The sequence below is a fragment of the Gnatocerus cornutus genome, chromosome 9 (genome assembly GCF_029298725.1).
Source record: "Gnatocerus cornutus isolate USDA-ARS CGAHR chromosome 9, icGnaCorn1.1, whole genome shotgun sequence".
NCBI classification, from domain to species: domain Eukaryota; kingdom Metazoa; phylum Arthropoda; class Insecta; order Coleoptera; family Tenebrionidae; genus Gnatocerus; species Gnatocerus cornutus.
In genome coordinates, this window is record NC_142241.1 from 6,531,043 (window position 1) to 6,545,337 (window position 14,295).

General features: G+C 36.4%; 1 protein-coding gene across 1 annotated transcript in view; it reads right to left on the reverse strand.

Moving 5' to 3' along the window:
* Positions 1-14,295, reverse strand: part of LOC148168247 (CUGBP Elav-like family member 1) — a 59,870-nt gene that overhangs the window by 4,090 nt on the left and 41,485 nt on the right. The window contains exon 5 of the mRNA XM_088045442.1: positions 11,969-12,017. Within this exon, the coding sequence (XP_087901568.1) occupies positions 11,969-12,017 (49 nt within the window). The remainder of the gene's footprint in view (positions 1-11,968; positions 12,018-14,295) is intronic.

A 14,295-nucleotide genomic window follows, 5' to 3' on the forward strand; every position in this document is an offset into this window, starting at 1 on the left:
AATGCAAATAGGACATCATCAAAACTGTCGTAAAAACTAATGGGATTTCAATAGGAAATCGGAAAGTTCTATTACGAAAGCTTGTTTAGTATTATTCATTTTTATATGGAAAACAAAACCTCTTGTTGATCACAACATGATCGATTATCCTCCCCTTTCCAATCAAATGCAACTGACAGTACCGTAAACAATTCATAAATCAAACTCCTCGCATCACCCTAATCTTCCGACTCTTTGTTTTATTCCACGATTGTAATTTTTCCCTCAATTACGTGGCACAATATCACCCCTCGAAAAACCAACAAGATAGACGCATTCTCGACTTAAAAGCTTTCCTGTGGTAATTAGCGACGCGAAAAAACACCGGCGGTGTATTTTTAGATAATCTTTAAGTCAATAATAGTGAACACGGGCGAGAATATTCCCATTAGGTCGCCGTTTCTCAAATGACACTTCCACTGACGCATATTCAAAGCTGCATATTTCCTGTCTAACATTTTGTTTGCATTGTTTTCTATTTTTGAGAGAGCGTCACGACGCTCCACGTAAAGTTCAACATTGGTAGAAGACACCTGCTCACCAGAACCGCGTTTTTGCTTAAATCGACCTGAACAAATTTGATCTCAACAGTTTACTTCTTTCGCACTGCGGGCGTAATTAATTACTAAATAACCGTTGATACAAATTCCAAGGAGTTTATTCTGGCCTTGCTTTGTTTGCTTGTTTATGCTAAATATTATCGTCTTCAGTTTATTCTTTAGCATCCTCATTTTATCCGAGAAAGTTGTTACGACTGCTCCAATGAACAAGGTAAACAAGCGAAGTATCATTTATCGCGGTAATAACAGTTCTGGGGAGCAAATTTGTTTTTTTAAATAATTACCTAAAACACGAAAACAATATTTGATGTAATGATAATTCGTGCTAATAAAAATAAACGATGGCAGACGGATTATATAAACATCTCTGGTCAATAATGATCACTTTCCAGACATCCGAAAATAGAATTACTTCTTGATTTTTCCCCGACGAAATAATCCGCTGCCACATACAAATAAAACCGTCCAAGTGCCCTTGTCAAGAAAATTTCGCCCTTATTTCCCGAGAGACGCCAGTATAACATCACCTGTCGTATAAAAAATCCACCCCGATACCTAATTTGTTGACATTTTTTTAATTAAATTTCCTCCGAACCGGGCAGGATGTTTAAGGATAAATCGTGGACCATTGTGTCATATTTTTAACTATCGGTAAACAGAGTCGTAAAATTCACGTTTCTGTTCCAGCAGTCAATATTTTCCTTTTTATAAAAATTCCGGAAAGCCGCAAGTTTTAAAAACGAGTCACGTTATCTATCGATTTCGTTTTTCATTTTGGCATCAATTGTATTATTAGAAGGATAAATAGCACCGCGAGCTAAAAATGCTGCAACGGACGGAATGAGCTTTTAAAGAGGCCATGCAAGCTTTAGGGAAGGGCTTTCTGTTGTGTGACATATGGCAGGATGTTAATATTTAAGAAGTGAACTTTAAATGGGGAAACATGAGTTCTTGATTTACTTTGTACACACAAACAAAGGGTACAAAGCGCTTTCAAACAAATCAAGACGTGCTGAATTCTTAAGATTTGTAGAGCAAACGCGACACAACTTGAACCTTCAAAAGACAGAATCAGAAGTGATGAAATCATCGCCATTACCCACGACATTACCGCAACTACAACAATGGTAATAAATAATATAAACCGCTTATAAATGTTGTAAAAACAGTACTGGTCCCAGAGCAGTCTCGCGATCAAAGCGCGTTTGTAGCAGTAAAGTCACAACATAAATCCTCGGGTACGAACTTACTCGTCGAATAAACTAATTGCCAGAGATTTTTCAGACAGAGGCTCGCTCATTGACTGCTTCGCCAGGAAAATTGCGTAAAAACAAACCCACAGTTTAATTTTAATTGCCTAGAACATCTCGCTTTAGCCGCAAGAACAAACATTAAATGTGTGTCAAACAAGCATGATTTTAACACTTTCGTTTAATACGCTGTATTCATCATTTAGGTTCGTCCATTTATGGTGTTTATATTAAACGGTGATAACAAAAAATAAACAGGAATTTATTTTTGACGTCTTCAGTCGACGGCTGCGCTCATTCATAAATAATGCTCTGGGTTTATTACGAAAATAGACCGAGTAAATCGCATGAGAATAATTAAGATCTAACACCTTGCACTTAGAGATATAATTGGATACTCAAGATCATTATTCATCTATGGAATATTGCATGAGCGCTTCTCAAAGCAATGCCAAACGCATTCAACGCCAAAATTGTTTGATCTTTTTCTGATGTTGAACAGTGCTCTTGTATGCAGAACTCGAATTTTCAGAGACATTCTCGGGATTAGCGTGAAATCTCGACTCAGCTCTCAGTTATGTCGTCGGATTGACATACCTTGAGCGTCCACGTGATTTGTTTGAGTTTTCAAGGATTCCGGTTACATCATAATGTGTGTTCAATAAATCAACGGAATTCTGTAAATTGATAATTTCAACGCCTCGACTCTGACGCCCAAAAAGTCCAAAGACAGTTCCACATAAAATATCAGTGCAATAGGATGAACAAACTTTATCGTACGACTAAATCAATATCGCAATTAGTTTGCCCGGAAACGGCAATTAAAGTGCCGAGTGTTTGGGCGGAATATAGCTATATTATTAAAGTTGTCACAAAAGACCAACTGTACAGTGTCACTGCCAGTGTTCTAAACGGCTTATTTTAAATTTATTGGAAGAATGAAAGTTTTAGTTGTGTCGTTTATGTCCTAGCTTCAATTTGTCCTGGATAATTTAAAATCCTTGTAAAAACAATGAGATTCGGGCGAACTTTTTCTCAGTTGTAATGGGATGCTAATTCGAAAAATCCTGACAAGATTATACCACTTAAAACTGCTACTTAATCAATTATTTTACTTATCAGCGGTTAATAAAGCTAACGAGACTCCCGAGAGCTTGTAAAAAATGACGACTAAAATGATGGATAATGTGAAAGTAATTGGATGCAGAATTTCTGTTGAATTGAATTATAATGAAGGTACCAAACCTGATAGGTTTTTACAGACATTGCGGGTTTCACTGGCTGTAAAATCCTGTGGGAGGCACTTTCTCAATATGTAGATCTGAGTGCGTTTTGCACTTTTGAAAACCAGAGAAAATCACTCAACAATCGGTACAAAAAGCTGAGAATTTAGTGGTTAAAAAAGTGAACTGGTCACGAGTTCGGCATCGACCAAATTTATTTTGCGGTTAACAAAGGAAATTGTGACAGAATACAGCTATTGTATGAAAAACTTGCACCGTAATTTAATTTTTTAATTTTAAATTAAAGAATCTCTATAACTCTAATTTTAGACAGGCCTCTAAAACAACATTTTAGCTCCAAAACAACATTACTCTAAACTAGAATTGCGTAATAATTCATCCAAGTAAATAATCAAATAAGACAGTAATTATGATTAAATGACAAAGTGAATTATTTCTGCAAATCAGAAATTTTAATTAGCATCGATGACAATCCAGTTCCACGTTTCTACACAAAAGCTAAAATTTTCGAGATTCGTAGTTTCAGTAAAGAAATTCTGGGAATAAGCGGAAGCAGTTTCTTTGTAATGGCCCGACTTGTAACAATGTGTTGTTAGAACTCATACCTTTGCGATAATAAATATATCGGAAAGGAATTCTGCAACACGGTGTAAATATGAATTGCACAATTTCCTTGTTGAAATTATAGAAAATCGTCTGCATACTTGCAAGTGGAAACTTGAAGATGTGGTACAAAGCTCGGAGTAATTCTAGATAAGATATTAGAAACCGACTTGTATATTATCCGACTGGGGAAACAATCGTGAAGTTGCCTCTGGGGGTAATGAGTAAATTTACCTCCACGCAAGTGAAATCGGTAATGTTTTGTATTTTTATGTGTCCTATTTAACGTCAGCAAAACTAATAAGCACACAAGAAATTTTCATTGCGCTTTTCCACGTACAAAGTCCATTCTTGCACAATCGCACACCGACATGAAGATAATTTTGAAAAAGACAGCTCGATGTAACTTCCCGAACCGACAAAACTCAAGTTCCCGGAAACTTCAATGCTACTTTGATTCTTTTGTATTAACAACAAGAACACACGTGTATGATATTTGGAAAGTTGTACGAGCGCTGAATAACTTTCCGACAATGGAATTCTAAACAATAAATTTGAATCTAGCGGGAATATGTAAAATTTAAGGGGAATTTTCACTCAAGTAAACTAGTTTGAAGCAGCACAAAAGTTTAACTGCACACTACGAATTGTTTGGCTTTGGTGTTCTTACCATTCGTTGAATTCACCGGAAAATTTGAACAAAGCGGGCAAAAATTTCGAGGAATTATGCCGGTTTTTGGTTTGAGTTTCATTTTTTCATAAACACCGTATTATGTCTGTAATTTATACTGGCGCGTATTTATTATTTTACCCTATCTGCCAAACGACAATTGGTTATTTACTCCGCATTGTTTAAAAAATAAACAAACAACAGTTGGAATTATTGTTATCGATTTTATGTTTTTGCCACTGAATTTTCGTCATTTTTCGAAACTGCGAGAACCATTCGTTATCAATTTTTCTTGTTGTGCCAGGTTTAATCTATTTGCTGGAAAGTTTCTTTATACAGACGTTTTGTTTAGTGAAGTTGCAATTTGAGAAAGATAATTGGTGGCATTAGTGTTAAGACAACAGCTAGAGCCGTTTGTATTTAAAATCCATTGTGGTTTAAATCCGTCGGTCATGAATATTTGAATTGTAGGAAAGTTTTGTTTGTACCGCATTTGCATTGTTTGTCAAACGCAGACTGTTTAAATATTACATTAGATATTTGGCCATGTTTACAAAATTTGAACCGAAATCCAAACAATTTACGTAGCAATTAAAATCGTCGGTGTAAACACAATCTGAAAAGTCTTGAAAGTTGGTACAAATCCACAACAATCCAGCTTTTGTCCATCCCAGTAAAAAGCGTATCATGTTGCAAACCAACGAGTGCAATCTGCGCATAAAGGCTGTATCTCGGGGTTTAATTGAGGTGTCGGATTGCGTATTTTTCCTGTTCGCGCAATCACTAGAACTGATCCGGAGGGCGTCGCAGTGAAACAGCACGGAATCGTGACACAGCAACGACATTGAATGCAAGTGCAACCGATTACGTAAGCGCTTCTTCGAGAGTACCTGGTATGAGGTATGGGCTTTGCACCGGCGCCGGTTGCCAGTACGAAGCTGAGATGGCCGGATACAGGCTCTTGGAGGAAGCGCGGCTCTTCATAACACTTGTTGCTGCACTTCCGAAGTGTCCGCAACCGCATCACGGAGACAGCACTCAGGTGCAAACGAAGCGCTCGCGGCCACGAGACTGAACCGACAGCACGATGGTACCACGAGTATATGCACCAGCGTACACACGCTCACTGAAAACTACTGTACTAGCAAAGCAGTCAGTCACGCCAAGTCGTTATGTGACGAATACGAAATACAAATATATTTATTTCCGAAGCGGCGGTGCGCCGGACGTCACCGTGCATACCTAACGAGGCGCAAACGGGTTGGACCTTATGGAACGAGAGGATGATGCACTAACCCAGATTGTGGTTGCAGGTTGGAACGTGGTTATTTCGAAGTACGAGGTTTTGCGGATTTATCGCGTGCCAGTTACCTCGGAAAGTGATAGCGAACGCAAATTGTTTGTTAGAACACAGGATGAGTCAGCACTTCAGCAGGATTTGTACGCTATTGTTGGTGGACCATCAGGAATTATGAATGGGCTGAAAGCTTCTGGTTATAGTAACACTCTAATTCGGGCTTGACCAATTCGGAGCGGCTGCGGTCATGTTTAATTAACACTAAAACTGTTACGGGGCTCTAGTTCTTTCGTTAATTCCATGCAGGGATAATTTCACGTTGCGCACACAATTTTTTCGACAAACGCGGCAATTGCGAAAAATTACACTGGTGGTTGATTGTCTGACTGTTTAAAACATCCGAAAAAGTTCTAAAACCAACAAGCTTTAACTCAAAGAAAATGAGTGTAAATTCTGAAAATACGACAATTTAGACCCGTTACGAAACTAAAAAATCTAGGAAATTAAGACACCTGCTATGGAGGATCTTCAACTAGGAAGATGTGTAAAATTGAATTTCTTTAAAGGTTTGGAATTCTTTGGCTCAGAATATTGTTGTCTTGGTTGCACGTAACGACAAAAAACAAAATTCTCCTCAAAATATAAATCAAAAACCTTTAAATAACTTCAAAATATTGGAATATACAGGGTCCGGCAACATTTGTGTCCACCCCCAATATCGTCTTTTATTTTAAAGTTACAGTTTTGAAAATTTGCATACGCTCATAGTTGACAAAGCTCTAGAAGCTGACGCAAAAATTTGTTTTTATCATGGTTTGGTTGGCGTCGCGACGCCTAAGAAGTATAATTTTTAGCAATTTTTGAGATTTTTAGCGGAATTATTCGCGAATTCAATTTTTTTTCAATATAACTGTGATACAAATATCTGAGTTTTTATTTTAAATCAAATGCAAATTGTGTTTAAAATTTGCGAAAAAAACGTTGTTTTATCAAGTTAGTTTTCAAAATTATGACAGCGCAGTGACAAACTACGTTTACACCAAAATTTCACAAGTTACTTCATTCACTCTTATAAAGTTTAATTTTGATTAACACGGGCATGTTGCACTTTATGGACACCAGCAATCGTTAATTAACATCGACAAAGCGACAATTTCACTAAGTAAGACTTTTGTTACAATCTAAAGCGAACCAACGGATAGATGTCATTTGTGACACAAGACGTTGACAGATCGGTGTAAACGTAGTTCCCATTTTTGACGTAATGAAATTGGAAACTAACTTGATAAAACAGCATTTTTTTCTCAAATTTTGAAGACAATTTGCATTGAATCTAAATTAACAGCTGAGATATTTTTAACACATTTATATTGAAAAAAAAATAAATTAGGGGTTGATAGCACAAACCCTCACAATTAGCTAAAAATTACATTTTTAAAGCGTCGCGACGCCAAAACTATCAGTGATAAAAACAAATTTTACGTCATCTTCTAGAGCTTTGTCAACTGTGAGCGTATGCATATTTTCAAAATTTTATCTTTAAAATTAAAGACGATTTTGGGGGTGGACACAAGTGTTGCCGGACCCTGTATAATAAATATTTAAAGCTACAAGTAGTATTCAATCGAAACGACTTGCATTTTGGATCCAATTGAAATCAAATCGTTAATGACAGAGCTCTTAGTAACAATTTGCAAAACCAAATTGTACAAGCTGTGGTTGTATCTATTATATTGCAGCATTAAATTACATTACATTGTAACATGCAATATAGCTAAAAACCTACTATAACAAATTCTAACGTACAGTTACACAATTCCAACTGTAGGCAAATGAAATTATCGATTGTCCTTCGGCCAGTCTAAGATACGCAAAACCGCCATTATAAGTAATACAATGTAGCAAGAAGATGAATGCAAACACTTTCTAGTTCGACTGAATTAAGATGACAATAGTTTAATTATAAATTCTACCTCGAAAGACTGATGCTTTGTTTGCCAATAAGCAGAAAATTGATCGATGATAAATAATAAGTATAACGAGCAATAAATGTTTATTACATGATCAAAAGGTTTACATGCAATCGTTACAGACAACCTACTTAACTTCTAATAAAATGTGTAATTATTGAAAAACCTACAACAGGAAAATTCCAATTTAATTTGCATGGTGGTGCGAAACCACCGACTGGTTTTTACTAAATAACAAAAATTTTTTGTCCAAGTAGGTGCTAAAGATTAAATAATTTCACAGTTAGAACTCAGGAAAGTCTATTCCACTATTGTTATTGTTGCCCACTTGCTTCTCCGCTCAGACACCTACTAAAATAAATTGACAAATGATGTCCCAAGAATTTGGCATCTCCACTGTCTTACATTATTATTAAATGTCTGATGAGCAATTCAGAACCACGTGTTTTTAATGTTTTGTTTTCATTACCGTCACGTTTTCTTTGGAACCATCGATTTGTCTGGTTAGTCAACTGAAGCAAGAAATTTTTTTAACTATAGAGAGTCAATTTAAAAAATCTGCGGTTTTATAGGTCATTAGTTAGTACAGTGCGTCGCCGCAAGGAGTATGCATTTTTCTAGTAATTAATTTTATGTTTCTTATAAGTAAGAATTTTAAGCTCGAGCAGTTATAGAAACTAAGCAATTAACTATTGTCCTGTTAAAAAATTAACCATTTGTTGCAGTCTATAAACATTAAGATATTTGGGAGCGTGACAAACATCAAAGCAGTGCAATTTTTGCATTGCAATTTGTTTTTTCCTGAAACAGCGGGAAATACCTGACAACTTGTTCGTTTTTTTATCCTGCAGGCAAATAAATTGTGGCCATGTCGGCATCACTGAAATAATTTAATTTAGGCCTGACCTACTAATTGAATGTAGTAATTAGATAAGTAACGTAAATAACACAACCTGGCGGTAAATAATTTCCTCTTCCTTGCGTTGGTAATTCCATTCCATTAAATTTATTTTTGGTCATCGATTTTTTCGGGTCGCTTTTCACGATAAGTTTCATGCATGATAAGAGTTTACCCATTTTTGTGTGATCGTTTAGAATTAGGAAATTAGCGTGAAAGCATGTAATGTATCTAATTAACCGAATGCGTGTTGATATTTTCAGGGTTGAAAAGTTGCTTTATGAATAAAACACGGTAAAATATCATCAGGCAGATTAATATTGATGTGATCATGTAAAATTATTGGACGATGGAGAAACGCTCCAACTTTTCATAGTTGGGGGATTTTCTTTTTTGGCTAATGGCGACTAATGGATCCCGAGTTTACATTAAAAACCCCTGAAAATTGCTTCCATAAATATTTACTCCATAACGACAGAAATTGGAACGTTTGAGATCGTTTAACTCTGGAGTTCCTCTTTTCCACGATCAGGTGAAACAATTTTTCACGTTGCAATGACACTCCATTTATTTACTCCAACTTTCACAGATTTATTTTTAAGGGTTGAAACAAAACACGGGCAAGTTTTGGCAGCTTTCTTATTGTGGAATGTCCAGTACAGCAGGAAGTCGTTAGAAAGTTTTTGTGTTTTTCTAGGAGAGAAAAGCAATTTAGAAAACGATCCATTTTGATTCTGGAGCAGTTATCGAATTAGTGCGACTTTCAGTAAAATTTTAATAATGTCATTGTATATTTGTCAATATGGTAATGTTGCGTATTAAGAGTAATTTATTGGTCAGTGTCGAAACACACGTATTAATGAGCAGCGGTGGTAAACGTGATAAAATGGTTAATTACTAGAATAATTCAATTATGAATATTATTACAGCAATCGGTCCTTCATTTGAATAAATTTTACTCGGGCCTTAATATTTGTAGGTTGACAGGTTCGAACGTGAATAAACAGTCCCACCAAAGACATTATGCATGTAAACTCATTTATATACGTAGAAATATCTAGAATCGTATATAATTTGCGATTTGGCGCACTCTGTGACGTTTCCATTATGCATTCAGCTCTTGTAACGTAAATAACAATAGAATTTGTCGTTAGTTATTCAACGATCAAAGCCACATGCAAAAATCTAATGACTCAAAATCCTTTTGATTATATCCGATTTTACCACCACAAAGAGCCAATTCTTGCTGACGACGTTACACATTAACACGATGAAAATCAGAACTCGACAAATATTTTACAAAGTCCACTCGGGTGATTCCTGCACTGAGGAATGTCTAAAATCAATACCCCACTATCGCAGTGATAAACTTGTTGTTTCTCATTGTCAGTAGCGCAATAGCTCTGGGAACGACGAGACTTGTATCAATTTCAAATAATTCTTGCGCTAAATAACCGCGATAATTTGTCTGGAGATAGTGAAGGCAGTGGTGAATGGACGACGGACACAAGTCTGCAAGTCTAGACACTGCAGGGGGAAAACAGGTGGGGTAAAGTTACTGCTATCTGAATTGTCCAGATTTTTAAAAAATGGGCGCCTGGTGATAAAGAGGATTATATTTCAGAGACACCGTTTCCGGTAGTCGGATTTTAATATCTATTTGCTTTGGGCGTGCTAAATAGAAATGTTTTTCTCAAGCCCTTTGGGTCCTTATGTCGGTAAAAAAATATTGTTTCTCTGAGTAATTATATTATATATTTTTTAACAATTCCAAAAAAGTTACTCAAAAATCTTTAACTATTTTTAACTATTTCTAAATAAATTTCTTTAAAAAGTGATCAAAAATTGTATTTTTCTTAAATTACATAGTTAAAAATATAATTAAAAAGTTTTAAATATTTTTTTTCAAATTAGTTAAATATTTTTAACTGTTTTTAACTACATATTTTTTTTTAAGATGATAGCAATAGTTATAGATTTAAAAGTTAGTTGGCTTTAAAAAACTATTTTAACCATGTTTTTAGAAAGTTCTTAGTTAAAAAGATTTTGAACATTCGTTAGTAAAAGTTGGTTAAAAATAGCTAAATCTCTGTTTCATAATCAAAGCTTAACCAGCGGCTTGAACTAAAAGTCCTTTAAAGTATTGTTACAACAATCCGTTTCTATGGCAAAAACTCACTAAAAAAGATTTTTAAATGATTATGAAATATGTTAAAAATAGTTATAAACTTAAAATATAAAGTAGTCAATATTAGTAAGTAAAAGTTTGTTAAAAATTGCTAAAACATTTAAAGTTGGTTAAAATTCGTTTCAAATAATTCTTGCACTAAATAACCGCGATAATTTGTATAGAGATAGTGAAGGCAGTAAATGGACGACGAACAAAAGTCTGCAAGTTTGGACTTTCCGGGGGAAAGCAGTTGAGTAAAGTTACTGGTATCTGAATTGTCCAGGTTTTTAAAAAATGCGCGTCAGGTCATAAAGGAGGTACTGTTTCAGAGAAACTATTTCCGGTAGTCGCATTTTAATATTTATTTACTTTATTAAATCGTAACAGAGGAAAAAGTATTGTCCGTTTCATGCAAGACCACTTAAATTGCATTTATATTATCAGTTGCATTGTTCCATGGGGATAACTCCGCTGCTTTTGTTTATTGGATTCGTATAATCAACAACGTGAAATTATGAACAAACTTTAATGGCAATAACGTAGTTTTTGCCATTGTGTGGGTTTGTTTTTTCTTTTGAACAATGCATTGTATTTTAGTTTTTCGAAAACATGATTGGACTCCACGTTACTACCTGTTGATGTGTACTTTTAAAACTGCATTTTATGTTTCATTACTGAAAAAAACGCGATAAAAAGCAGCACTAACGCATCTTTTTCAACACGGCTAATGAAAATTCAGGTCAGCCACTATAGCATCCTTGCATAATAAATACTTCTTCGGCGCACCCAGCCATCTTAAACTTGCCGTACTTAGTCACCACTTGTTATTTTTACAGTGAAACTTTGTTCTTGAACCCTCTAAGTACATCGTCTTTTCCTCCTAATTTAACTTAAAACTGAAATGAAATTTACGTGTCTATTACCGCAACTTTCCACAAAGTACTTCAACAAATACTTTCTCTACTCCACGAAGTTGAAAAACAAACGGGGATAAAGGCCTCAAAGACACCTCCTTTATCATTCGGATCTTTTGTTGAAACTTTAACATCTATCCGTGAAAAACCAAAATTCAATCCCTTTATTAATTCCGCAAAGTCATTTCGTTATCGCCGTGAGTTTCAACCCCTCCCTGTTTGATTTTCGAGGGTTTTAAAGTGATGTATCACACGCCATATGTTCCTCGGGGGCGAAGTTGCGCGTCATGACTTCGCCCTCATTACCATCATCGAACGACCAGGTGAAATACAATCAATCAAATTGAACTTACCGTTTCGGTTCTCACTGTCGGCGGGCTTCATCTGGATGGGATGATGCATCTGCAACAGACAGAATATCATGAGCTAAGTGTCAGAACGGAGTGGTGCATTCGGAGGGAACTAATGGGCCGTCACGACGTCCCTTAAACGCTGCACCGGCGGCGACGGCCGATCGCCTATTGTCGATCAATTGATTGAGGGGGTTGTTCGCACAGAAAGGGAACGGTCAAGGGGCAGATGACGGCCGAATGATGAAGAGGGTGGACGGACATGTGGCCATACAAGCCGTCGATAGATACATAAAATATAAACCCCATCGCAAAAATATAATAAGAGCAACATAACTGGGGAATGTGCGAGGAATTTACGGCTGATGGATAATATAAAGCGGGAAAAGGGGTAGGGCGGCCCAGTTGTATTCACCAAAAAATTACAGCTCACAGTAAAAATAAATGCAAACAATTTGTACAAACATGCAAGAATGCAAGGCTCGAGTCTTTTGCATTCTTAACAATACCGAAGTGCCATCTTTTCCGACTTTTGTCATGCATCATCCGAGTCCGAGACGCATCGCAAATTGAATTAGTGTTTGTTTTTTTCTAACTTATTCCCGAAGGTGTTCAAATAAACGGTTTACGTATGACGTTCCCTATGAGTCGAGTCTGGCATCTTAATGTAAAGAAAATCTTTTCTGTATATATGAGACACGCTCAAAAGAGCTGTCGCTCTTAGAAATTTTATAAGATTCTCCTATCGTCCTCTTGAAAATAGATACTTTGTACCGATAACTCATCTCTGGAAAGTAGAATTTTTATACAATAATGAACCGTAACGGAAATTCTTATGGTGGTAAGCTACAATTTCTTGTTCGTGAAACGAGGACTGAGATGATTTTATACAACAACGAGGAGCAGCTAAGAGATCGTATTTTAAAATGATGTTAAAAGGCTCAAACGAAATTGTTGGCTTAGAATTTTATCCGGAATTTTGGAGGGATAATGTATTTGACCGTTTTGTTAAAGGCTGCTTTTAATCGCGAAAATACAAGTTTTGAGCGCGAGAATTTTCCTAACGTTATGCTTTATGTAATCTGCCTAGGATCCAAAGAAAATATGAGCTACAAAAAATGTTACCAGTGAGACTAATTAATTAGTTCCGCAAAATTTTACAGGATAAAACGTACGACGTGAATCCACACAATAACAATTATTGCGTAATTAGCTCTGCAATGTCGAAGAGATTTGTAATGGTATAATTGCAAGTCATTTGCAGACTATGTTACGTATGTGACGATTAATTACGACAAGGAGGTCACGGTTACTTAGGATGCAGATTCGAGTCTTCAAGTTGTTACAAGAAGAGATTCAGTCGTTAGGACTTTGTGCATGTGCATATTTAGCTAATACCCTCGAATGCAAGCGGATATGGCAGTATTTATCGAAAGATTTTTACTAATGGCAGAGGATAGACGATGAAGAGCTTGTGCATTACAAAATTAATCCTCGATCAGATTTTTAATTCTTTTCAGATTTCAGGCCTTTCTACATTTTAACACACTTCTTTCTTAACATTGTTCGATTCTCCCGTTTTCTACAGTTCCAATTATCTTCAGACCTTTGAATCCATCCGAAAACTTTTGAATAACCCTCAGCCGGAGGTCACCGCCAATGATGTGCTACAGCACGAAATCCGCTTCGATGTACACCCCCTGAAGCACAGCAATCGCCCTAATAACGTCCTGACAGCGAGTGGTGCAGGACATGAGCATCGAATCCGATTTCGAATGGATTGGAGGGATCAATTATTGACGGTTTCGATGGACTAACTGAATGTGGGAGGATGTCGCATGCTAATGTCACGGATATGCAGAGTTGCGTGCGTGTCTGTTTCCCATCCTGCTAACAATGGACTCTTGTCCTACAACAACAGCTGTCAGGTGAGAGACAGCCATTCGCTGTTAATCCACAGTGACGTTCAATTTGCAGGAGGTGCAAATCCTCCAGAATGTTCCTGCGTGTTTGTCGCAGGACAATTGACAGGACCTGGGCCGGTGGTGATTGAATGGTGCAACACGCAATTAATCAGTTATACAATTAATCAATAATGCAAGGCAAAATTCGACAGGTCTTGTTCAGTGTTAAACCGCTTCAATAGCATTAACTATGCTTTCCGTCGAAATTAGTCTTCAGGTTACCAAATCCACAGACAATGGCTGGAAATGCAGCGATCGCTCGTTCAACAGTTAAATCTATTGTTGATAAATGATGTGTTGTCATTAGAGCATCGATTCGCTCATTTGAAATGTGAACTTTAAAATATTCAAGTAGAGCATCAGGAA